Source organism: Cyrtonyx montezumae, unplaced genomic scaffold, assembly GCF_038088225.1.
Source record: "Cyrtonyx montezumae isolate F1298 unplaced genomic scaffold, pur_monq_1.0 scaffold_17, whole genome shotgun sequence".
Lineage (NCBI taxonomy): Eukaryota > Metazoa > Chordata > Aves > Galliformes > Odontophoridae > Cyrtonyx > Cyrtonyx montezumae.
Window position 1 is genome coordinate 23,080,352 of NW_027071903.1, and position 26,715 is coordinate 23,107,066.

A 26,715-nucleotide genomic window follows, 5' to 3' on the forward strand; every position below is an offset into this window, starting at 1 on the left:
GTATTAATTACACAGACCAGCTCCTGGTTCGTGAGGATCCATTGAGGTAGCAATCTATTTCTTGTTCACAGTATCAGATGAAAGTGACACAATGCTTCTTTCTAGAGTTGTTGTACTTTTGCCTAAATACAGGGAGCTCTGGTGGAATATGTGAGAAGAGCAAACTGTACTCTGATGGTAAGAAGAAGTCTTTGAACACTGGAATCATCACTGTTCAGAACTACGGCTCTCATGTTCCTCCCAAGGTTTCGCATATCACTTTTGCACATGAGGTTGGACACAACTTTGGCTCACCTGTGAGTACTGCTTTTGGTCTCTTGCTTTCAGTCACTTTGAAATGCATCACTTCTGAAGGGAGCTTTTACTACTAATTAAAAATAAAGGAAAATATAGTAGTGAATGCATGGCCACTGTGTAAAAAAGCAAGTTGCAGAAGTAAGTCGTCTTTGCATTTTACAACATTGGTTGCAAGGGTTGATTTTGTGGATTAGTTCTACCAGTTCAGAGGCTTATAAAATATAAAAAAACAACTGCATTACTGATCCCTAAAGCTTTGTTTTTTAATTGGAGACTGTGGTCACCCAAGTGTTTTAAATGTATTTTGGTTTACACTACAGTAGAGGAAGGATCAGTGCAGAATTAAGATGACGCATTTTGCAACAAGAAAACTCAAAACTGTCTCTTCTTTTCATGCAATTATTTATACTTACATTATTACATAAAAAGAAAAATGGGAGGAGGATTGAGATACCTACAATGACATCATAGAACAAAACTCTTCTTTCTGGTAATTCATGGATATGATTTGTTCATGACAAACCAAAAAAGTGAGGCTATGTTGGCTTTGCTGGAAATGATAGTTGGGAGGGCTGTTATAGTTTTTCTTAAAACTTAAGTTTTCTTCTCTAGAAAGTAAAATGAAATAAGATGGCAGATTTTTTTTCCTCAGAAACAGATGCTTGCATGTGAATACGCCTTGAGAAAAATCCCTAATAAAACTGCTTTGAGTAGAAACAAATGTTCCAATTATGGTTGAAAATATGAGAAGCTGAAAACCTGGTCTGAGTGAAATATCTCTTGGACAAAGGTGTTCTTTAAATTTCTCTGTGAGTTGTTTTGATTCAGGAAATATGTAAAAGTACACATTTGATTCTTCCAAACTATAATAAATAAGAGTTGTCACAAGTGTGTTAAATGTAATGTTCACCTACTACTTTTGGAATGGTAGATTGTTTCTGGATAGCTGTATGTGTCAGAACAGCACTGAACTTTATACTCTTTGCAGTTTATTTTTTTATCAGTGTAAAGGTGAGTGTGCCAATCTGTGATGCATCACACTGGATATTAGACTTGTAATTGAAATACAGAAACAGATTTCTGCTCTATTCCAAAGTTTTTCTTCATTCCTTTCTCAAACCAAGAAAAATGGTGGACTGCAGTTTCAGTTATATTCCCCAGCTTTTCTCCATCCAATACTTTACCTTTTAGTGACCATAACTCAGTCTTTTTAGACTGTTGTAGTTTTTTGTCGGTGTTCATTTTAGGACATGAATTTGGGTATACAGTCTCAAGAATTAAGATAAGTTAAACTTGAATATTGGATCCTTGTTGCAGTTGTCAATAAAAACTTTGTTTTCTAAAAAGTTACCAAATTCAGGTATCTCATGCACGTGTAGGAAAACAAGAAATGAGAGCTGTCTCTATGGAAGCATTTTAATTTGTGTGTTTTGCAGCATGATTCTGGAATGGAGTGCACTCCAGGGGAGTCCAAGAACTTGGGACAGAAAGAAAATGGCAATTATATCATGTATGCAAGAGCTACATCTGGGGACAAACTTAATAACAACAAATTCTCACTCTGTAGCATTCGAAATATCAGCCAAGTTCTTGAGAAGAAGAGAAATAACTGCTTTGTCGGTATGTACTTGGTCATCCTAAAAGCAGAACAGATAATTGTTAATATTAGAAATTTAATGCTTTTTGTTTTGCTGTTCACTTTACTGGAAGATTCAGTTGAATGAATGTGAGGTGTGTGTAAATTTGAGTGTTGTGTCAAGTTCTTTCATGTACTGGGAGTACATGAGAGACGTGGATGTACTGTAAACAATCCAACATAGGTCCACAAAGATGATAAAGAGATTGAAGCATATAACATGTGAGGAGAGGCTGAGAGACTGAAGACTTCATCTGGAGAGAAGAAGGCTGTGGGGGATGCTCCTGTCTGTCTGTATAAATCCCTGGTAAGAGGGAGTGAAGAAAACAGATCCAGACTTTTCTTATTGGCACCCAATGAAAGGACAAGAGAAAATGGCACAAATTGAAACATGGAAAATCCTATTCATGTGTGATGGTTGGGGTTTTTTTTTTGCATGTGACTTTGTCTCACTTTTACTGTGAGGATGGTTGAACACTGGAGCAGGTTGCCCAGGAGGCTGTAGAGTCTCTTTGTTCTCAGTGATACTTACATCCATCTGGACAAAGCCCTTGGAATGTACTGCATTTGACCTTGCTCTGAGTAGAATGTTGGATTGTACAGTCTCCTGAGTTGTATTCTTACTTCATCCATTTCCTGATTGTTGTTGTTGTTCTGGGAATGTCATGGTCAAATTCTAGAGAAGTGTTCAAGGCTGCGGGCTCCCTGTCCTGTGAACTTGTGAAAAATACTGACAACTTTGTAGGAATCTCTCTTTAGTCTGTGTGTGTTCTCTTAGAAATGTTGTGAAATTTTAATGCAAGCAACTTACGGACTAGGAATAAAGTATTTCCTCCCAGTATCATCAGCTTTTGCTTTAAGATTGTCAGACAATTTGAGGGAAAAGATTATGCTATGTTTTCCATGCAACAGAAAACTTGCTCTTAGCACTCTAGACTTCCTATCTACTCAAGAAACTCCCACTGTTATCAGAAGAAACCGTATAATCAAAAGCTTAAATTGTATGAATGACTAATCTGAGTGGTGAGCAAGTAGTGCAGGTTGACTAAAGTCTGTGTGAAGTGCAGCTTGAACAGGTGCTCCCAGTCTCACCTATCTGAATCCTGTTGCAAGACATTACTTCCTTGTGTGTGTATTCTTTGCACTGCTTTGCACCAAAACGTACTGGTATTTTTCAGAATCTGGTCAGCCTATCTGTGGTAATGGACTGGTAGAAGAAGGAGAGCAGTGTGATTGTGGATACAGTGACCAGTGTAAAGATGAGTGCTGCTACGATGCAAACCAATCAGATGATAAAAAATGCAAGTTAAAACCAGGCAAATCCTGCAGGTATTGTACATATGTTACAGTACACTTATAAATAAAATACCTTATACAGGGAGTGAGTTCATCAGTGCAAGTCTGGCATGCAGTTCTTTGTGCTTATCTTGTTCGGATGACTGTTTGTTGTCCTGTTAAACTTATGACTAGAGAACTGTAACAATGCTAATACTCAGTATAGCCAAATGTGTTGAAATTTGATCCTCTTTGTCTGAAATTTGTTGTGCAAGAGCTGTGTGTTTTGGAAAAACAAGACTTAAATGCTAATTCCATAATAGGTACAAGATAGGATTAATTGCCCAAAGAATAATAGAAGGATATTCTGAAATGAGGTCTTACCCTACTGCCATTTCTACAGTACTGCCAAACCAGAAGATATTTGAGAAATATAAATAACCATTTGTTTTTCTTTTTACACTTGTTCAATAAATTATACTTTTAATCCTCCTAGTGTCTGGGCAGTGCTGTATGAAAAATGATTTATAAGAGCAGCTTTTAAACACTACACTGTGGTGTAGTATAAGACTAGCTGTGCCTCGTTGTTCCGTGACTTAAAACATACGTTACATTTTTACCTCATCTGAAAACGAGTCAATTTTTTCACATGAAAGACTAAACAAAAGATCTTTCTCTAGAGACAGATGTAAATTTCAACATCTGGTTAGACAAAGATAGTGTTGAAAGCCTAAAACGGATCAACTTTTTAATACAACGTTCACAGTTTTGTTCTAATTAAACTTTTCTGCCAAATTATTGTTGTCTTCCCGTGAGTGGAATTAGAAGTAGCATCTGCTGTGAAAATGCATTTGATTCTGTAGATGTGGTAGGATAGCTTCTTGTGAACTTGTAGTTGCAGTAATTTTGTGTGCCTTTTTTTTTCTCTTGCACATTTTTGCCATACAGAAAAAGCCTTACACTGTTTTGATTTATCATTGGTTTCTGAGAATTTGTTTAGTACAGCTTCAGAAAGCAATGGCTGCTTCCTGTGGCTGCATCAGATATACTGGGATGATGCACTGGTGTACCTCGCTGTAAGAGGCTCAGCTGCATTCATATCTGTGCCAAAAAAGAGCATAAAAATTTAGGAGGAATGAGTGAATCTATATGGTTCCTTTTGAAAAATTTTGAGTGTAACTGACTGGTTTCTGATATAAGCTCTTCTGACCTGTCCTCTTCCCTTGTTTTAGAGAACGTAAATGGTCTTTTGTGCAGGAAGTAAAACAAAACAAAAAAATTCTTAATGGATGTTAAATGAGAGAGAAATAAATCTTGACTTGCCTATTTTAATGAAACTGATAGTATGAAGCTAGTCAGTTATTCCTGAACTAATCTAATCTTTTGTAAATTTAAACCTTGAAATGCTGTTAGTCTGTATTTATTTTAATATAAGATGCATTTGTATTTTTCTAACATGCTGCAAATAGTTTAATGGCTACAATGACTGGTAAATACCTTGTTACTTCAAGGGAAGAAAATTGACTCAATTTACATTTTACTTGGCACAAATGAGAAATGTGCCTAGTGCTTAAGAAGGCTTCAAGATGAGTATATTTTTCTGGAAATGTTTGCACTTGCTCCTTTATATTCATATTTTCTTCTTATTTATAGCCCTAGTCAAGGCCCTTGCTGTACTGCACAATGTAATTTCAAACTGAAGACTGATAAATGTCGAAACGATTCAGACTGTGCAAGAGAGGGAATGTGTAATGGTTTCAGTGCTCTGTGTCCAGCCTCTCAACCTAAGCAAAACTTCACGGAATGCAACAGGCGTACACAAGTTTGCATAAAAGGGGTATGTTTCCTATGGCCTCGTGTAGCTCTGCAGTTGTTTATTGCAAAGCAGCATGTTATGAAGCAATGCAGTTTCAGTGCTTAATGAGGAGCAGCATGAGAATCATCTTCTTTCAATAGAAATAGTGTACTTCCAGTCTGCAGTCAGGATAACTGTGAAGGTGCAACAGAGATTAAGAAACTAACAAGAGTCAAGTCAGCTGTGCAACTTGAGAAAGTCCAGTGTAAAGTTTGTTGTGAAAAAGTGTGTGTGAAAACGCATTTTACATCCTAGCTGTGTTTTCACATTTTTCTTGAGTCTCGGTCAAATAATTTTGTTGCCTTTGTTAACACTTGCAATACGTACAGAATTTGACAAATACATTCTCCTTCTGTGTGCAGGTAACATACATGTGCAGGGATATGAAACTATTCTGAACCACCTGTAGATTCCTGTGTTATACAGTCTGTGACAATTGCTATTAAAAGTTCATGAAAGTCTTTCTTAAGTTGATCTATGTTTACTTAAGATGAGAAGCAAGCAGAAGTCATCCTGTAAGAGCTGTAACTCATATTGCTCTAGCTTGCCATTTTCACAGTCCATTTTTCAATGAAATAAGTTCATAATTTTTTTAGCTAAAAAAATGTGAAGATAGAGGAATAGTCTTTTTGCAGGTACTTCGTTTTGAAACAAATATATAATAAACAGAGGCTTTTGTATTTGAATTTGAAGATTCATCCCACAGTGGAATTAAAAACGGAATCTTTCAGCCACTTTTATCTTCTGAGAGGAGCTATTCTTGAAGATATGTTTTTTGATTTATTTTTCTAATTACGGTTTTGAGTAATCCTAGTTCAGTATGAACTGCAGTTTGTTCCAGTGCTGTGAAACTTCTGCAGAGTGCACTAAAATAAGATGTTTTGGGTTTTACTTTAAAAGGAAAAAGGTGTATCACTTTGAACAATTCTCAGATAAGCTTATAGCACTGAAATTGGATACTTACTGTCATTCTTGATTGCATAGATATAGGGAGAAATTCCAGCTTTTTTTTAAGTTGATAGTTATGCTTTCAGGTATTAAAAACTAATATCTTCCTAATAACTGCTTAAAAGTGAGATTGTTTTTAATTCTCTTACTTTTGTCTCCAACAGCAATGTACTGGCTCTATCTGTGAGAAGTATGACTTGGAGGAATGTACGTGCGCTAGTTCAGATGGCAAGGACGATAGAGAATTGTGTCATGTCTGCTGCATGAGGAAAAGTAAGATTTGTCTGGATTGTGTCAGCATGAATACACCAGTAGATATCAGGAACTTTCTGACAGGATTTTTTTTATGGTTTTTCTTAGCTTGGGATCATACTGTGAATTTTTACTTAGTTTCAGACAGATGTTGCTTATATTTTGTTCTTTTTTTCTTAGAAAATACAGTGTTTTATTTTAAAGCTAACGTTAACTTGAAATTTATTAAAAGCAGGTGTTTTAAACAGTTGAGCACTAACATTCATGCATATATGTAATACAGAAACACTTTGAATTAATCAGATTTGTATTCACTTTTCAGTGGACCCAGATACTTGTGCAAGTACAGGTTCTAGCCGGTGGGAGAAACACTTTGCTCGTAAAACTATTACGTTGCAACCAGGATCTCCTTGTAATGATTTCAGAGGCTACTGTGATGTGTTCATGAGGTGTCGGCTGGTAGATGCTGATGGCCCTCTAGCTCGGTTGAAGAAAGCTATTTTTAATCCTGAGCTATATGAAAATATTGCAGAATGGATCGTGGTAAGTATCTCTGTCTTACCGCTCTGATATAAAACATTGTTGTTAATCAGTGTTTGCAGCTGGTATCGTGCTCAGTACTTCAGCATTCTTCGAAGTACCATCAGTTCTGTTTTGCCTAGTATTTCTGTAAGCACCTTGAGTACAGCAAATTTCTTGACAGATGGAGTCATTGCAAAGAAGGGAATTAGTGAATAGTTCATGTTAACGCTTCAGTTCACACCGTTAACAGTTTTGTTGATGTTCATATTCTGTGAATTCATTTTTTCACATTTTAACTCTTAATATATTTGAATGTTTTGCTTTCTTTTAAGGAAGTGAGTGTACTGTCCTCCAGCAATTCTTAATTTTGTTGCATTAGGTCGTGCTTCACTAGTAATAGACTGGTAGGAGAAGCTACAAAGAAACTTATTACAGAGCTGCGTGGTCAGTTTGTGTAAGTTTTTGAGTTTTAGGCTTATATAGCTCTATTGTAGCACAAGTATCACCTGTGAAGTATTCTTCTGATGCTACAATGAATCATAGGGTTTTTTGTGTATGTGAGAGTCAGTTTTTCTTTAAAATGTTAGGGTTTCTTAAGTGATGTTTCTGATTAGTTTTTAGATTACTTGTAAAATGCAAAAGAAGGGAATACTCAATGTCTATTCGTGTGTACGCGTACCTCCCCTGAATGCAAAGGAAAAAAAAATCTTTTTTTTTAATGTCTTTAGGCTCACTGGTGGGCAGTGTTACTTATGGGAATTGCTCTGATCATGTTAATGGCTGGTTTCATTAAGATATGCAGTGTCCATACTCCAAGCAGTAATCCAAAGTTGCCTCCTCATAAACCACTTCCAGGTAAGCAGATAAACATTTTATCCTCTATTTTTTTCTGAAGAGGGAATTTCTGGTGTCCCAGCCTGCAGTCTGTTGCCTGGTGCTATGAAACTTGAAATGGAATTCAAGCCATGGGGACAACTGATGAAAATAGAACTCTTTCCTTATTTCCCTGTAATTTAATATGCATATCAAAAGAAAGACTTTGAAAAGGCTTTCTGTCTCAGAGTGCCTTTCATTTTATATTCCATACTACATTTCATAAGAATTAGACTGTTCAAGGGACTACTACTGAGATAAGAAAAAGTACTCTATAAATGCAGTATGCATTTAATTATGTGTTTGAAACATTGCAGGTCTAAATCTGAAGCTTTTCAGAGGAGTCATTATATTTCTCTTTTATGGGTTGGGCATCTTCTCTTGGTAGTCTTTTCTTCTTTTGCACTTGTTTTAGTAATGTGCCTTTCTTTGAAACAGGCACTTTAAAAAGGAGGAGACCGCCACAAACCGCTCAGCCACCACAGCGACAGAGGCCCCGAGAGAGCTATCAGATGGGACATATGAGACATTGACTGCAGCTTTTTGCCTTGGTTCTTCCTAGTGCCTACAATGGGAAAACTCACTCCAAAGAAAAACCTAATAAATCGTTGTCCCCAGTCTAACTCTCAAAAATTGAAGAAAAAACAAAAAAAAGCATGATATGCCCTCAAAACAAGTGGGAATGGTGAATTTTTTTGATGAGTGAATCTTCCAGCTCAAAAAGAAGAGAAATGTTTTTCTTGCATACTTTTAATTTAGTGGCACAAAATCCTAGAGCATCATGATTCTTTCTCCCTCCTGTGCTCTTCATTGCTGCATTTTCTTCACTTGCAGGCAAATATGGCTGTAGTAAAACTTTTATTCATGAATTGAGAAAATATATATATTTTTCAACTGCCAGACAAGGCTAGGAAGCTAGACCACCTCAGCATTGGAGACATGACTTGCCAATGTATATACATTGTTACATGCAGACATGTATTTCTAACTTACACCCGTACTTGTGTGCAATTGTAAACAAGAGAATTGCAATATGGATGTTTCTTTGTATTATAAAAACTTTTCCGCTATTAATGAAGAAATTACTGTTTAATTGACATACTCAGGATAACAGAGGATGATGGTGTGTAATGGTCAAGGATCCTGTGATGCTTTACACAGCAGTTTTGAATCAAACTTTTTATCACGATCGAAGCTGTTTCAAGCATTCATTTTATCTTTTATCAGACAGCTGCTAAGACATAGCATACAAGATTGGTAGGTCTTCTAGAGATACTGCAGGTGTTGTGCAAACTTTGCAAATACCAGAATGTTTCAAATTTTTATATAAACGTCTGATGTCTTGTAGCTCAACATAAATGTCTTTAATTTGTCTGATTATTCAGTTAAATGATGAATAGTTAGATGAATTTTTTCCATGCTTTAGTAGAAAATTCTGCCTGTTTTTCAACTTGTTTTAAAACTTGCAACCAATTTATTCGGGATGTTCTGTATTCCTACGCGACGGTGAGCTCACGATTCTGAGGGGTGAGGAAAGAAAGGAAAGCTGTGGATTTTCTTTTTTTAATTTATCTGATTTTTGGGTAACTTTTCAGCACGATGCTGTTGGTTGATTACCACTAAAGTAGTGATTTGTGCAGCGTACTGTGGCAGAGTTAAAACTGTAGTTAGGACTACCAACTTTCCCAGACATTTTATAACAGTAGTGAAGTTCAACAGCACAACGTCCCATTCCAAAGTTTTTATTACGAATGTAAATAATTGGCATTTTTAAAAGTGGAAACAAAGGATTTCTTAAGGTGCTTACTGCTATGCAGGAGATGAAAGGGGGGCATTACAAGATGTTTAAGCTTTTGATATATTTATTGCTTGTTTTCCAAAAGCACCGAGCTAATTAGAGGCATAAATTGCTATAATTTTCCTGGCTTTGCTTAGGAGAAAATTTACTAAGGTTGGACAGGCTTCCTTTATTTGGTTTGTTTTTGTTCTTTTTTTTCTTAAGAGTATAAGGTTTACACAATCATTCTCATAATGTGACGCAAGCCAGCAAGGCCAAAAATATTACTGAATATAATGGGATCTCTTCCTTGTAAACTTGTACAGTATGTGGTGACTTTTTCAAAATACAGCTTTTTGTACATGGTTTAGAGACAAATTTTGTACATGAAACCCTGGTCCAATAGACTATATAAATAATTCTAAATGATCTTAACTAGATAGAAGTGTATGTAGTTGCTTTTAAATCATTTTAAATACTTTTGTTTTAAGACTGTGCAAAGATTGGAGGTGGGTTTGCATTTCTAAAATGGTGACTTTTCTTCAGCAAGAGTTCTTAGTAACTTCTTGAGTGTGGTAGACTTTGGAACATGTAAATTTTTTGCCTGTAACGTTATCCTGTGGTAGGATTTTGGCAGACAAACGCTGCCCTATTTTATTTTCAGTCTAAGTTAAATGTTTTCTGAAAAGAGAAACGTGCACTGAACTCTCCACTGCAAGTCAAAATGTGGTAAATCAAGAAGAAAGTTCAAGGCAATGGAATACTACTGTCAATTTCATGTCCACTGTGTTTTATACAGTATCTTTTTTGTTCACTTTGGAAATTTTTACTAAAATTGAAAAAAAATAAAATAAAAAATAAAAATGAAGTATTGTGCAAAGATATGTAAGGTTTTTTGAAACTTGAAATGCATTAATAAATAGACTTGATGAAATCAGCATTTGAAGATCCATTTACTTTTTAAACCCTGAAAGCAAAAAGGAGTATACAGACCATTTTTTTTGTCTTTTGCTATGAAGGGGCGGTTCGGTTGCACTCAGGAGCAATTGCACTCTCTGTGTACTCTCCAAGCACATCTCTATTTTCACATCTTAAGAATATTTGCCCTTGCATTTAATCATGTGTTCTTTAAGGCAATTCTCTAAAAACCTTCCTTTGTTGCTGTGATTGTACGAGTGATTGAAAGCTCTCTCTTTCATCTGTTAAATAGCAACGAAGTACTCCTGCCTGGGTTATCCAAGCCTGGCACTATAGCTAGCAAATGATGATTTGCAAAATAAATGTATTTTTGAGGAGGAATACCCCAATTAACGTAGAATAATTCGAGCACACAGTTAATGGATTAGACTTCTAGAAAAATCAAATCTTTTTGCAAGGTGTTCTCAAGTTGCACTTCAGTTTTCTTCTAGACTGTAAAGTTGATTTAACTGATGGCTTTTAAACACCAACTTCTCCAGCTAGTCCTTCCTCTTCAGGGGTGTTTGTTGAGAATAGTCTGCTTAGGCATCTGTTTCCTTAACTGAGCAGAATATGCTTTGATGTAATCAAAGCACATTCAGAGTTCCTTTCTCACAGTGCTTGCTTTCCCTATGATGTTTTGAATGTTTCCCTTTATAGCTAAGTAGCACTGTTATAGCAAAAGGTAATGAAATAATTGGTTGGAGTAGATCCCTTCATCATGGTTACCTAATAAATAGATTTTACATTTCTGAGAATTCAAGTCGAAGCAGTGGAATAATACCTAAGCATATAAAATGTGGATATTTTAAAATGTGTTTAGAGGAAACCAATGAGTATATAAGTAGCTGTTTTTTTAAACTATTACTTGACCTAATAAATCTTGGTTAATTGTATTTCTTAACATTTTATTCATGGAACACCACTGCTGGGTGTAGAAGCATGAGTAGTCTGAATGGTAGGAATGTGAGAAGGCCATCACAGACTCCTCCTAAACCACAGAGCTTTATTTTATTTAAAACAGACAGATTAGAAGTTGGTGATGTAGTTTTAATTAATGTTTCAGTATTGCTTTTTTTGGGGGGAGGGGAGAGAACAGAGCAGGGATTTTTACCTCAGATTTCACATTGGCAGCTCATTGCACCACAGGTGATGGAAAGCTCAGCACTCTTGATGTTAGTCTAAGCTGGGCTTCCTCTGACAGGAGCAGACTTCGGATGTCTTTCAGGGTCTCAGTTCAGTTGTCTGGAGTGATCCAGGAACAGTCTGAGTGAGCACAAGGTGAGGCACTGCTGTATCCTATTGGACTCATAGGTGTAAGCTCGATATTGTTTTCTGGCATTGTCAGGCAGCTGGCATATGCTGCCACAGGCTTTGTTATTGTGACATCAGAAATTAGTCTAACAGCTATCAAAAATACAGGATTTATTTGGGACGTGACTGGTTTGCACATTTAAATTCTGAAAAATGTCATCAGAAAAGATTTATTCGTATCTTCAAGAGCTTAAATATTGGATGTTCCCTTATTTTATCTGTTTGACTGACGATAAGTTTCCAAAGCGTGTTACCTGAGGAGATCCCTGCTTATTTACACTTGAACTGAAGGATGTTTTTTCCCCAGAAACTTGAGAAGTCCCCAGACTGCAGTATCCCTGTTATTTGGGCTGCAGCACACAGTAGACGTGCTTGACTTTTCTTCACCTGCTTTTCCTGGACTAATGCTTTGAAATTTCTTTCTACATTTAAGATCCCTTTATCGACCTTCTTACCAAGTAAGTAGTAGTGCTATTAAAATCTAATTTTACTGCCTGAAATGTGTCTTAAGCGTGAAAGGGTGTGTGGCTACAGGAAAATCACGACTTCAAAGGCTGTGATAATGTGTGTTTCACATCATAAAACTCTCATTAGAAGCTGTCTCACCAGCCTAAGTGCTTTTTATGAGGTCTTTATTTCATCTTTTCTTTTTCAGTATTATTTATAACTGTTTACTTCTATGGATTTTACCTACTGAAAACAGCTTTTAAAAGTTAGGAGTGACTATTCTGAATGATGAGCAAAGATGTCTACGTTCGCTTCTGAAGGTTCACTGCTTGCAGGATTGCTGGTTCTGCCCTGCTCATGCATTTGTCATGCTTTTAAAATCATTCTCACTTCAATCCTGGTAACGTTTGCATATTTTGATTCTACATTTCCTTCAGTATCTTGGTATGGTATCAGTTCTTGTGACTTATTTTACATTTCCAATTTAGAGAGTGTTTAGAACAAATGCATTCAGAATAGTAATAGAAACATCATTGTTAATGTCTACTGTACTTACAGTTATTAAGGGACAAATGAAATACTTTCTACTTATTTCTACTTAATTTCTGCTTATTTTACTTATGCTCTCCTGTAAGCATAAAACATGGCTAATGATGTTAGTGTTTGCTTATGAAGTTTATATTCTGATATAGGAAACAATGGAATTTTGTATGTTAGCACTTTTTAGATTTATTTATATGCACTGAGGTAAGAGTTTTACCATTTTCATTTATTAATACAGTCTAAAATGATACTAAGGTCTGCTATTAAAGAATTTTAAATGTTAAAATCTCAAGTGTTACATGAACAAGTAAATATGATTTTCATATGAAAGTTAACAGAACTTTGTGCCACAGTTGTGAGTAGTACATTAATCATTACTAAATTACTATTAATTTAAGTTGGTACTCTAAAACAGTTAAATGGCAGAGCATTTTCCAATAAGGCATAGCTTTTTGGGGGTGATATAGTTATTTTCCATGCCACATAGTTATAAGGGATAGCTCAAGTGTTCTATACATTGAGATGTATTCTAGGTTCTGAAAGTCAGGAATTCAGACTTTTTGTTGATGATGTTACCTATTTCAGAGTTTCTTTACTGTTGAACTCCATCTTCACTATGAAATAATGTAGGAAATATTCAATGGATACTCAGTATTTCAAAGTATTTAATTGGAAATGAAACTCCTTTCAAAGATCCGTATCAATGATTATTTCAAATAGTAGTGTTCTGATTTCCAGCAAGCAAGCATTATTTTGAACTTCAACTAATTTAAAATAAATGGTTGCTATCACTAAAATTGCTCATTGATCACTGAGAGTAGGCTTGCCTATCAGCAAAGTGCCTTTCAGTTTCCCATTGCATCACAGAATTTACATTTTTATGTATTCTCTTCATCACCTCTGAAACTATCCGAATTTTTAAAGTTGTGCTTAGCATAGCTTTGTATTTTTCAAACATCCTACTAGATTGTGTTATTTTTATTATATTTTGGTATGCAGTTGGTTTTTCTTCTTGCTCACTTCCTTTCTTGTTGCCGAAATCGATCTTCACATCTCACAAATGTTTTCTCTTGGGCTGGATAAAGGTGAATGCTGTCAATGCTTTGAGAACAAAATGTCATCCTAGGGAGAAAACACAGCATGTAACCATAATAATACCTTTTAGGGATGCCATCTGTATAAAAATTGCACCCTAAATACACTGGCTTTTACTGTCTTTATCTTTCCTGTATTTACCTTCCTGTGACGTCCTAGATTGTACAGAAAGAAAATAGAGCTTACTATCCTTTAAAGTCTTGGCAAAAACTCCTGCTTCTTCTTGCAGCAAAAAAACTTCTGAATAAAGATAGCTGAAAATACCTCCTGAACTCCCCACCATTTACCCTTTTTCTAGTCTGTTCAGAATAGTGTATCACTAGTGATTGGCTTGTTGTGTATTAATGATACCATTCTATGCAATTACTTTTTTTTCTCAAGATATAAAATCTTTTTTTTAAAGTGCTCACCAATTTGCCCTATACTGCATGGATTAATTTGTTTTGGCAGCTAGGTCAGTACTGACCAGCAGGAGATGTTACAGAAACCAATTATTTATTTATTTTTATGGCAGGAGCAAAGTGCTGGGTTAGGCAAGAAAGTGTCTACAAAACACATTTTCATAAAGGGCAAAAAAAATAAATTATGATCCTCCTCTTCCACCCCTCTGAGTTGTTCAATTTGTGGACATTTTTTGTTAGCATGAAGGAGCTGCAGCTCTACTGTAAGTACTGTTCCACAGGAAGGCTGCAAGTAGTTGTCACTGGTGTGCTGGTGAGAAACTTCAACAAGGAAAAGCATCTGAGGCTGTGCCACAGTTGCAAGGTAAGGCAAGGTTTTCTTATTAATTAAAATGTTCCATAAAAAAATTCTCAAAGGATTAAAGCAGTAGGAATAATTACAAGTTTTGTTATTTCTTCTGGCTGCAACTTCTGTCTGAATAAGGAGCTTCAAGAGTATTAATAGTGTTTACTGTGTGTAGAGACCTCCACCACCCAGATCTGTGGATCCAGTTCCAAAATAACCAGTGTATATTGAAAGGCCAGTAATTGAGAATTGTCTTACTTATGCAAGTAGGATTTTGAGTTTTCAAGGCCTTAATGTTTGAATCAATCTTTATTTTGTTTTATATTTGTTTCTTTGAAATTTCATGTGGTCTCACAGAGTGAGATAATCACATTCCAAGAAAAAAAAACATGCTATTCTATATCAGTATTCTGTAGCAAAAAAAAAAAGGCATTGCTTGTTATAATTCTTCCTTGGATCTGTTGCTACCTCCTTGTCTGTCCTCTCTTCCCAAATTTCACTAACATTGTTACCCAGGGGAATGGTGCCTTAAATTCAGGTTAGTGTTAGTAGTAAGTCAGAAGATTTCCCAAAATTCATTTTTGACCTGGGAACAAAAGTCCTTCTCAGAGGTCGTTTCAAAATCATGCACTGTGATCTGAGACAAATATTAAAAAATAATAAAATGACAGACCTTGCATGTGGATAAACTCAACTGGTTTGAGTACAGTGACTCAGATCATTGTATAAAAGCTAGGAGAACCTGGTTGCTAAGTGTCTGGCTTATTACAGGAAAATGTTCTTTTCATTGCACTTACTTTTGCTGTGTTTCCCCTGCTTTCACTCTTATCGTCTTCACAATGAGCCCTGGTCCACGATTGCCTTTTGTCCATGGTATTATGGTTTGAAACTTGTCCCAGATATTTTTCCAAACTGCAGTTCCTTCCCATTTAAACTTGATCATTAGTAGCTCACCAATATCAGTGTCCAGTGTGATGAGGAAAGAGGAGGTTTTATTCCCATTAATTCCTTCAACTCTGCCAAAATCAGAAACAGAAGAATGCTATCTAGATTATTATGAATTGAAGTTTATTAGAAAAATAAATATGCTATTTTAAATCAAAGGAAGAACTGTTTCCTCCCTCATCTCCAGGGAGAACATTACTGTCTGTGCCATACTCTTCCTCTAGGTGAGTAAAGTAGTGGAATATAACACAAAGGAAAGACAGAAGTTAGGAGAAACTTGGATAGCTAGGAAGGTACCGGTGGTTTCTTATAGCAAAAGAGGTGTCCCATAATACTGTCTTACGTTGTGTCTTCTGTCTGCTAGAGCAAAGACTGACCGACACTGCCTTTGCTTTTGACAATGCCAATAGCAGATCCATCATGAGAAACAGCCAAATTTCTTTAATTACAGTTGCTTCATTTTGTTTTAATTAATTGCTGCCCTGTGTCAGTTTTGGGATGGACCAAAGTGAACAAAATACCAAATCTTAAGAGAAACTTCCAAGAGTATTCGTTTTGTTTGAGAGACCTTTCATAGAAGAATTGTATGAATAATGTAAAAATTCATAATTCTTAGGGAGTGTGGGTGAAGAGAGGGCATCTTCTGGATCACCTCCAATTACCCATAGTAAACCAAGTCAGTCACAGCTTGGTTATCCAAGTGACATGGTAAACTGGCACTTTTTTTTTTCTTACTCATACAGTGATGTGTAATGTCAGTACTCACAGCGTGATGGGCAGGTTTTTAGCATCCTCCTTAGTGCCTGTCAGAGACATGGTAAAAGTTGGGTCTATCTTCTTGCCTTGGATTTCATTTATGAAGTGGATCTTGAACTGATAATGATAAACTGTGAAAGGAACAATTTATAGAGTGATAAAATGAATGGTCAAAGGAATAATAGATTTCTCAGAAAAAATACTTGTCTTTCAAAGCAGGAACTTTACTGATGCTTCCATTTTATTAAAAAATGAATTTATTACAATTAAAGCATAGTTGTTTTTTTATCACTGATGTGTTGCATTAGAGTTTGGGGGTCCTACTGCTCTTTTTAAAAGGATTACACAGGGAAGGAAGGTAACCTGGGCAGAGTTCCATTTATAGGATAAAATACTATGGGAAATGTTTTTATTCTTCTGAAATTTAACTGTTAGAATGTCTGCCAAGCTCTGTACAACCAACAGAGGAATCCTTATGACTGGACATGTATGGAAGTGTACAACAAAGTCTGAAGACCATATCAGATGTTGTTGGGCTTTTTCTCTGGTTAGAAAATAATCTTGCAGAACAGAAGACTTTTCTTGGCTGCATAATGAAGCATTGTGCTTAATATGCATCTGTTAGTAATATGACTTTGTTCATTCACGTTACTTTAAGGAAGATGTCATTAGTGCTTTGAGGTTTGGTGGTTTCTCCAAGAATTGTGTTCAGGAAAGTCTTTGAACTTAGGTAATGGCATGCTTCTGAAAAGTAAGAATGACTAAGGAATCATCGCTGTACTGATTACGAGCTGTTTGGCATTTAGAGAAATACAAGAAACAAACAAAAAAACAGTTAGAGGCCTTGTGTACTCAGATATTTTCATCTAGTTTTGAATGTCCAACTCTTTTCTGTCTCGTGACTCTACCAAAAAAAAAAGCTCTGGCTGTAGCCACTTAAATATATTATGGAAAAGTTACTGTTGGGTGATAATGCTGCTTAGGTATTTTCAGCTTGAGAATACTTAAGTGTAGTGGCTCTTCAACAACTTTTGACGTCAGCATCAGATCCATTATTTTCTGAAACGTTTAGGAACCATAGCTGCATTTTACACACCATTTATCAAGACATGCTATTTGTAGCTCTAATTCATCACTGTTATATATTGACAAACACGTACAAATAAAACCAGACATACAATGACAATGGAGATTTCTAAAGCAAAGTGTTGTTAGTCAGCTCTGAAACACCTCTGTGGTGTGGAATGTGGTTTTCCCCTCTGCAAACTGCTTCCTTGCCCACACCTGTTAGATTTAGACGTTAAGAATGAAGCCCTAAGTCATTTTTATTGACAAATACCAGAAAGTACTTGGGAGAATTAATAGGTGGTGATATTTATCCTTGCAGTGTGGTAAAACTACACATGGGAAGCTGTTCTGCTAAACATTTTGCACTCTATATATTGCATTATAAATGCTTTTGAGAGGAAAGATGGTCAAAATCACCTGCTCCAGGCTTCACAGCTAGTGCTTCCACTGCCCTGTATTTTTTCCTGTCTATGCACAGGCAGACCCTTGTGCAGCTCTGAGCTTTCCCAATGGAATCTATTTGCTAGAAAAGCTGTATCTTTTTGCTGTTTCATACTTACTGTATGTTAAAGAACATATTTTTTTTATCTTTTGAAAAGTTGCCACTTATCAGAAGGCAAAATGACCAGTTCTTTGCTGCCTGCCAGAAAGTGTGCAGAAAGGTTTGTTTGCAAATCACTTATTGCGATCCTGTCTTGCTCTGGGTTTTCTCTTCTTGTAAAAGTTGAGTGTTCTTATGAAGCCCAGTCTTGTGAAGTGCTTATGATACTCAAAGGAGAAAGATGAGCATGTTTATATAAAAAAACTTTGGTTGGCTCAGGGTCTCATCATGACTTTATTATAATGTTAAATTCGTTGTAGCAATTGCTTTTTTATTTGTATGCTCCAGAATATAAGTTGAAAAATGTCTGACTTCATAAAGAAATACAGAGCGTTGTGAAACTTTAATGCTGAGTTCCTCAGATTTCCTCTGTTTGGTCTTCTCTCATGATCTTCAAACATTTCTTTTAAGAATGTTATAAAGATCACTTCATACACATCCTTCCACTGGAGCTGCTTTGTTTTGGAACTGTTATGGAAGGAAATCATTGTATGAGCGTTATTATTTGAGTATGTGCCAACAAGTTTTCTTTCTTAAAGGAAGGCCATTTTCAAGCATAAAAATGTGACGTGTTTAAAATCAAAACCAATGCCAATGGGACGCAGTTTGCAGCTTGTGATGAACTGTCTCCATGTCCAGGGAAGGAAGCAGCACTGGGTGTTATTTCTGTGCCCAGTGTCTGCATGTGGCAGGCCTGGTGTCATCAGCACGGTGCACGCTCCCCATTCTGATGGTGACCTGGCTGTTCTGCAGGGCCAAGCAGACTTCTCCGTAGCCATTGTGGTGTACTTCACAGCTGCATGAGTGGGAAGAATCGTAGGATCCCCAAGTGATCCCATCGGAGCTCCACACCGTTCCCTCGGGGCCTGTCACTGTCCCCAGAGAGCAGAGCTCAGCGCTGCCTCCCTCCTGTGAGGAGCTGCAGCCGCCATGAGGCCGAGTTTGGGCGTGAGGTCCTGCAAACCACTTTGCATGTTCAGCTGCCGTAATTTACAGTGAGTGTGCTCAGTGTTCACGGTGGGATCTTGATCCACCAGAGTGAGGGGAGAAGAGGCGTCTGCAACAGGTTTCGCTCAGGATTTATTTTAGTGCCACGTTCTGGCCTGTAAAAGTCCATACGATTCTCTTGTCCCCTGGATGAAAAGTCACAATTTGTGTGTAGTAATAAGTTACCTGCAGACAAACTACAGAGAAAATGTGGGCAAATTTGGAACGTGAGGCTTTACAGGCCTCCCAGAGCAACTGTGCTGCTGCTTTGGCCTGGCCGCACACCTGCTGCTGCTGTGGCACTGACGCAGGGCAGCTGTAGGAAGCTCCTATCAGCCATGGCCCTGTGCAGTCCTGAGGCTCAGACCAAGGCAAGCCTGCCAGGGTCCCTCACTGTCTCTGCAAATACATTATTCCCGCAGGTTTTCAAGCTCTAATAGACAAATAAACAGGATCACAAAGCCTAGACTCATTTCCACATTTCATAATCAATGCGGAGACTGTAACAAACGCTCCCACAAACCTTTGAAAGGCATACGTGCCCTTGTTTTCAGAAAGAGTCTTCTACTTTTTGGGAGCGGCTCCTCCCTGATGTTGTAGCCCAGGGTGTTGCACCGGTTCTTCCTACAGCTGAGACACAATCCTCTGTCAAAAGTGTTGATGTCGTTGCACCAGTACGCTGTGCTTTGCTTGTCATTGTGAAGAAGGGAGTCAATGAACAGGTGAACTGATCTCTCGTGGGCACATTTCACAGTTTGTGTGATACCTGAAAATACACAAACAGTACTTTTGTCATTCCTTTTTTACTGTTCCAGCTACAGTGTGGCCAACTGTGTAAGTTACTGTGCTTCCCCCCATCCCTCTTTCCACTGAAATGTCATGATTTTTGTCTCAGAAATCCTTCATGTAGCAACGTACTTTTGGGATCATCCAAAATAGTTTGGCTGAACGCACGTGCTGATAAAACTCAATAATTTGCTGCTTATATTTGTTAAGCCTCCCTGTACAAGACTGTAAATATGAACCTTGATTACACTGTCCTGACTAATAAGTTAACTATGAAATGTGATGTGAGGCTACATGCAGCCTTTCAGATCATGCTGTACTCAAGACTGCTGTCTTATTCTGAGTGGCTGAACACTGTTGACTTTCAGATGTTTACGTAACATCATATTTTGTTCCCATCAGAGTTAACAGTCTTTAATGTTGAATTTTGTTTTCAGCTACAACTAGAGGAAAAGGCATCAAAAATTTATGAAATATCTAAAATTTGCTAAGTACATAGATGTGCTTTTAAGATGAATGCTTTTTCTCGCCTTTTCTCTCCTTTTCTAAAAGAAAATTTTACTTTAAAAATTTTCAAATCAAATTATGGAAGTTATTTTCTTCTTGACTGTACCACAGTGGACTGTTCTTACATGTCTTCACTGGTAAGATTTCTATACAATGTCATGAATTGTTTGCTAAGAAGTAATACCTAATTTTACGTAGTGTAGTGATAGCTGAGAAATGTTTTGCAGAACAATATGAGTGAACAACACTCTTGTTTGTTTGTTTTTTTAGTTAACAGTTCTGGCTGACACTGTGCATTAGTACCTTTATCTTTTCTCAGTATGTTGCATTAGTCTCTGTACATTTATATTTAGGTACTTTGGAACTTCTTCATGTGTAAAACCAGGATGGAATATTGGCAGTGAAGTCCCAGAGGGAGCACCACCCGCTGTGCAGGTGAAGGATGGTGACTTGGGGAAAAGTGAGTAGTACAGCTTTGTGTTTTGTTTGATTTGAAATAACTAACTGCACACTAGATTAATCTGACTTTATTAATTTTTTTTCTTGTTTCCTCTACCACCAAGACGAATACCTTTGAAAATTATTCACAAGTTCTTGACAGCAGCATACTCGTGGCCTTGTTTTCAGAAGTGCTAGGCAGCCGAATTCCTTATTAGTCAGTAAGAATGATTTGAGCTCAATATATGTAAAAATCTGTAACCAATTTCTGCAAAAGAAACGTTTTTGTTTGTAGTAGAGGATAATGCTCTCCCATTTGATGCTGTTTTAACACTATGGATCTGTGTAGCTTCCCAGAGATAACTATCAGTACTGCTGCCCTTACTGTCCCATTTGTTCTTACCCGTGATCCCATATTGTGCAATGTGGTTATACACATGCATGAAGTGACAGCCAGGCTGAAAGGTGCCTCCATTGGGATAAAAATCGAAATGGGCCACAGGCTGTTTGATGCCAACACTGAGACCCATGTGCTGTTTAGTGAACGTATGAATTGCATCTACGAAGTTTGCATCATCTGGAGATAAACGGTCTGTTGGTGACATTCCTTCAAACAAGGGGCCAGCAGGGTCAAGGCCTGCAACCAAAGCAAACAATCCAATTGTGATACGGTGTAGATGGGCATTTCTTCTACTGTTTTGAGAAAAATGTCTGATAAATATTTAAAAATATACAGGACTGGAAATTTACAAGGTCTTTCACTGACAGAAACAATGCTAAGAACACTTGCACTGCAGAGGGTACATGGATACAGCAAAAGTAAATACAGACGTAATAAACAGGAACTGCTATACGCTCAAGGACACAGACTGAGATAGATGTGTTTGTTATAGACAAGCCAAGCTCACTACTGCTTTGTCTTTTGAGAGATGTTTACTTAATTTTGTTCTTTGATACTCCAGAGGTCATGAGTTTCAGAGGTGCTTTTGAAAACTGCAGTCCTACAACAAAGTTGACTTTTAGCCTACATTTGAGACTTGTAATTTTTAAAGCCTCACTTCACAGATTCATAGATGCTGTGTATAATGATTTTCAAATTGCTGCAGTACTCAGAAAAATAATACTCCAGTTATGCAGATTGTTTTTAATTTGCTGGGCACTTTTGTATAATACCCTTCTTGGAAACTGATTGCTGGAAAAATACTTTCTGCACAGTTTAAAGCTGCTGTTTGGCTTGGAGGATGAGTTTCTGAAATGTCAGGTTCTTAGGTTACTGTTATGGACTGATGTAGTTGCATATATGTAACTGGACAAGACTCATAGCAGAGGCTTCAAGTAGGATGACAAGGATGTCACCTTGAAGGCGTGCCTTTTCCTTTTAATAGGTTGTGTCAGTATGAATTTTTTGAGCTTACTGTTACAAGACTGAATAATTTTTGTTAAAGAGTCCATGAAGTTGGTGGACAATAAATGTGTCTTAATCTTTTTGCCTGTCCATTATCAAGGTTTGATGTATTAATGTGATTTGAATAAGTAGTGGTAAGGAGCTGAAATCCTTTGGTGCATACACAGGTGTCAATATTGAGATGTGTCATGTGAAATGAGCTTCTTGCCATGCAGGCACTATCACGTGAATTGATTAAGTAGGGGACTGTGGTATGTGGTCATGAATCCAAGACCACAACTGGGAACGATTCAAGGTGACACACAGAGAGCTGGGGAAAGCAAGTGGAACTGGAGGTGAGAGCACTGAGTATAGCCAAGGGTGGGTGGAAGGTGATGTTTACCTTATCTCTAATTCTTTATCTGTAATGGCAAACACTAGGAAGGGCATCCATTTGGACTTCAGACAATGTGTAGATTTGGTCTTGGTCATGCAGGAACAGAATGGCAGATTTTATAAGTTCATAAGACCCAATAATGCAAAAGAGATTTGTTTCAGGGAGATACTCAGGATCTTATCCTCCAGATAACCTCTGCAGGATTATTGGTTTGATCAAAACTTTGGATAATATTTTTTTGTTTTGGTGGTGTGGTGTATGAGGGATTTTGTTTGTTTGTTTGATATTTATTTTTTTTTCCTTTTTCTTATGTACAAATTAACATGTGTCTGGTCTCTTCCAGCATTGTATCTTGAAACAGTGAGCCTACCTTTAAAGGCATGGTAGATTTGTCTACAATTTTTCATTTATTAAAATAGAGTTGTACTTTACCTTCTTAAATCTTCTCTCAAAACACACACAAGTTGGAACTTACAGTGCGTACGGTTGTAAATGGCTTTCCACTGTATAGTCTCATTGTATTTAAAGATATTATGCAGGTGGATTAAGTTGCCCATACACATGAATATTTTAGCTTTGAAGAGGATGCCGTCTGAAAAGGAGACTGCATTCAAATATATTTAGCTAGGGCAGGGAAAAGGCATAATAAATTAGTTGCAAACCTTGGCCACCAGCTTTTGTTAAAATTCCAGCAGTTGTTGTGATTAATAAAAATAGAAATGAGGAGTTCTTAGTTCTAATCTGAACTGATGTGTTAAATGTCTGCATAATGTAGGAAAATAAATCAGTTGGGTGTTACATTTATCAAAACAATCTTTTTACCTGTAATTCTTCCAATCTTTTTTGTACCACTGATGTAACTACCGGCAAACCCTGAAACGTGAGCTCCTAGGCTGTACCCAATTAGATGAACATTGCTCCTGGAAAATTGAATGGATTCCTGGAAGATAACAGTTGTTTAATTTAGATGCAGAGAATGCAACCATCAAACTAGTGCTTAACTGCAAGCAGGGAATACTGTGAGTTGTAACACAAGAAATGTGTATCTGTGTTGATGCTGAAGGTGAAATGAAGTGCTTGGATCATGCACTAAATTTCTTTGCTGGCTGAGCGTCATTCCTTGCTTCCTTTACTTGCATCAGGAAAATCCCATCCCATACATCTGGGCACTGGGACTTCTGTGATGTGCTCAAGAAAACCATCCACTGAAATAGCAGGAGTTTTGTTACTGTTTGTTGGAAGTGATGCAAATGTGCATTGCCTTTCATACACGTTTGAGTTTCCTATGACTACAACCTGGATATCTGTCCTTTCTATCCAATATGAAGCAATCATTTATAGAAACAATTGCTTCTTTTCCCTGGGATATTAACACAAACAGAAGTATCTCAACATTGATCAGACATGTTAAGTGATACGGTGATTATGTTTATTGGCCTGATTATTTTAAAGAACTCTATCTGATCGGAAACAAACCTTCTGAGGCAGAATTGGCCTCTGGCCCTTTTTTCTGCCTAATCAGCATATAATATCTTATACTTTTCACCTAATCTAAGCTTACACGACTTGTAAAGAAAATTGCGTTAATAGTTTTCTTGCAAGAAAGTCAAGACTCTTAATTTCACTGTGGATATTGCCAATCCCAATAGAGTGAGTTTGCAGTTTTGTGACCTATCCAATTTGAAGATGAAGTAAAAGCTGGCAACCTTCTTTTGAGGAAAAGGCTGCTCTTAGAGACTAGAATATCTGAAACAACTTTCTTGGCAGATGTTATTGTGATGGCTGTTGCTGAGACTGTTATTGATCATGCCCTGTTAATTCTTGGAATAGGATGGCTAATACTTAATCTTCATTATTAATTTAAATATTTCACAGTGCTTTAAGCTTTTCTTACATCCACTGAAGATGCATCAAATAAGAAGCACAGTGGAAAGATTGCTATGGTAGATGGAATGAAGGTTGTTTTGCATTGTTAAACTCATGATGGGTCTTTGTCAATTGAATGAAAGTTTACTACTTTTTTACAACATTTTTTTACAACATTTTCAATTGGATTCTATGAAAAGTTATGGCATGTTTAAATCCAGGAATATGTGATAGAATCACATAATGGCTTGGGTTGGAAGGAAACATCATCCAGTCCCAACCCCCTGCTGTGGGCTGGTTGCCACCTGCCAGCTTAGGCAGTGCAGGGCCCATCCAACCTGGCCTTGAGTACCTCCAGGGATGGGGCATCCACAGCTCCTCTGGGCAGCCTGTGCCTGTGCCTCACCACTCTTTGGGTGAAGAATTTCCTCCAAGTGAAGCTAGCTACAATGCTGTAGCAAGGAATCACTTTTTCAAGTCTAGGTTTATTAATTTTCTTTGCTGACACTGGAGGAATCAGAGACTAATTTGTTGACAGTGTGGTGTGTGCACCATTTGATTCATTCAGTAATCAAAACAGCTTCAAAATATGACTGCCAGTCTCTAGCAACTTAGAATAAATTTGTGCAAGACTTCAGGTTTCTTATAGTGTTACAAGGAAAAGTGGTGACTGGCTCTCCCTCATGCCTAACTGGGAAGATTGTCCAGTAACTTTTAGCCCTGCCATTTCTGTTGAAAAGCAGCTTAGCCCTTTAGTGGTATTTGCTACAAATAGAGCCCAGCATATTTAAATTTATGTATTCAAAAATTCATTGTGAGATGCAGAAGTGAAATTTCATTTCCAATTATGTAGCTTGAATTATTATGGGAGATAGCTGAGATACATAAGGCACATAGTTCATATACATAATTCTCTTCCTAGTGTTTTGCTTTCTGCTTTTTCTAAAATACTTCTGGAGACAAACAATCCCTTGCAGACTCCTCTATAATATTTCCAGTGTGGTGGCTGCAGGTGTAGCTAAAAATGCTGTAAGAGGCAGCCACTCCTTGATACCTAGTGGGAGTTTTGATAAGTAGTCCTACATTAGAATGGCTCTGCACACATTACTGCCTCCACGCCATCTGCTTTGTTATGTGTATCTGTCCGCCTAAAAGGGCTCCCTTAAAACTTTGGATCAGCAAGCAAGTATTTTAGAATAATCTTTGGGATACAGAGGCAAGAAAATAAAAACCAAAAACAAACAGACATGATATCATGCTTGAACTCTGTGTTAAGGATAGATAATAAACCCCTTTTGCTTTGTCAGAACCTCTTGTTCTGACTTTCTTTTTTACTGACTGAGTTCTGAACTTGAAATACTGTTGGGCAGTTTTACAACCCAGAGAATGTCAGCTGTCTGCACAAGTGGGAATTGAAAAACTAAAGTAGCATGAAATGATCTCACCTCTGAAGACACATGGAAGTATTCTAATAAAAATGACCGTTTGAGTTTTTTCTCTTGCATGGTAAAAATTGTTATGAAATAACATGAAAATTTATGCAGGAAAAATTACGGATATTGAAGAAACTTGATTGATTGAAATGAACAAGCATTAACCAGACAGTATTTCAGGAAGGTGATAGAAGTGTAAGAAAAGGTAAATGCATCTTTTCTGCTGAAACACACTTTGATGTAGGGGCTCTCACCTCCAGCCATTCCACGAAGTTCGCTATCTCCTGTCCTACGTGGCGTGTATTCTGTACAGCAATGGGATAGTGCTGGTGAGCAAATGTGAGCCAGTCTGCAATGATCACATTCATCTGTTTATGCTGAGACTTCAGAGCTGCTGCCATTTTCCAAATCCAGCTTTCTAAAATCCCATCCACCTGTTTAGAATAAAAAAATAAAATTAAAAATGCACTCTGAAGATAAACCACTGCCTTCCAAGTATTCTGTGTGAAAAGCTCAGGGAGATGTGAACTGTAATATGAACAAGGAGGTCTAGTGCCAGTAACTGAGAGTTCTAAGGGCTTCAGAACACTTCATTGCTGAGAATCCTTGATTTCTCCCTGAAATGATGTCCTTAATTTTCATTCATTCTGAGATAGCTGGGATTACTGACTACAAAGAAGCACAAATGCCCCGAAGGTTTGATTTCTTTCAAAAGCAACTGTCCATGTGAATTTATACTGAAAGGAAAGGGGATGAAAGCTGGAATGTAGCAGAGCAGACCTGTGAATGTTTGCCTTTTACAGCCATTCCATTAAGAAATCTCTTTTTTTCTTCTATTTTCTCACTTTTTTTTTTTCATCACACTTTCAGTATTAGCATCTATGACTGCCTCCAATTTGATGAACCAGAATTACTATTTAATGTTTCATATTTAGATGAGCTTCTTGTACTTATTTCCTCAGATAACAGAACATCCTGATCTCTTGTGGTCATGTAACAGAATTTGGAA

At 37.1% G+C, this 26,715-nt stretch overlaps 2 protein-coding genes across 3 annotated transcripts in view; one reads left to right on the forward strand and one right to left on the reverse strand.

Moving 5' to 3' along the window:
• ADAM10 (ADAM metallopeptidase domain 10) overlaps positions 1–10,299 on the forward strand; it is a 42,682-nt gene extending 32,383 nt beyond the window's left edge. The window contains exons 9-16 of the mRNA XM_065733790.1: positions 133–296; positions 1,734–1,917; positions 3,112–3,262; positions 4,862–5,045; positions 6,176–6,284; positions 6,586–6,806; positions 7,514–7,640; positions 8,097–10,299. Of these exons, the coding sequence (XP_065589862.1) occupies positions 133–296; positions 1,734–1,917; positions 3,112–3,262; positions 4,862–5,045; positions 6,176–6,284; positions 6,586–6,806; positions 7,514–7,640; positions 8,097–8,191 (1,235 nt within the window). The 3' untranslated portion in view covers positions 8,192–10,299. The remainder of the gene's footprint in view (positions 1–132; positions 297–1,733; positions 1,918–3,111; positions 3,263–4,861; positions 5,046–6,175; positions 6,285–6,585; positions 6,807–7,513; positions 7,641–8,096) is intronic.
• A 2,602-nt stretch (positions 10,300–12,901) lies between these two features.
• Positions 12,902–26,715, reverse strand: part of LIPC (lipase C, hepatic type) — a 38,454-nt gene continuing 24,640 nt past the window's right edge. For both annotated transcript variants that reach the window (XM_065733804.1, XM_065733805.1), the window contains 7 exons: positions 25,961–26,140; positions 23,230–23,347; positions 21,030–21,263; positions 19,419–19,661; positions 16,250–16,370; positions 15,336–15,554; positions 12,902–13,818 (listed from right to left, as the gene is read on the reverse strand). In XM_065733804.1, the coding sequence (XP_065589876.1) occupies positions 13,713–13,818; positions 15,336–15,554; positions 16,250–16,370; positions 19,419–19,661; positions 21,030–21,263; positions 23,230–23,347; positions 25,961–26,140 (1,221 nt within the window). In that variant the 3' untranslated portion in view covers positions 12,902–13,712. The remainder of the gene's footprint in view (positions 13,819–15,335; positions 15,555–16,249; positions 16,371–19,418; positions 19,662–21,029; positions 21,264–23,229; positions 23,348–25,960; positions 26,141–26,715) is intronic.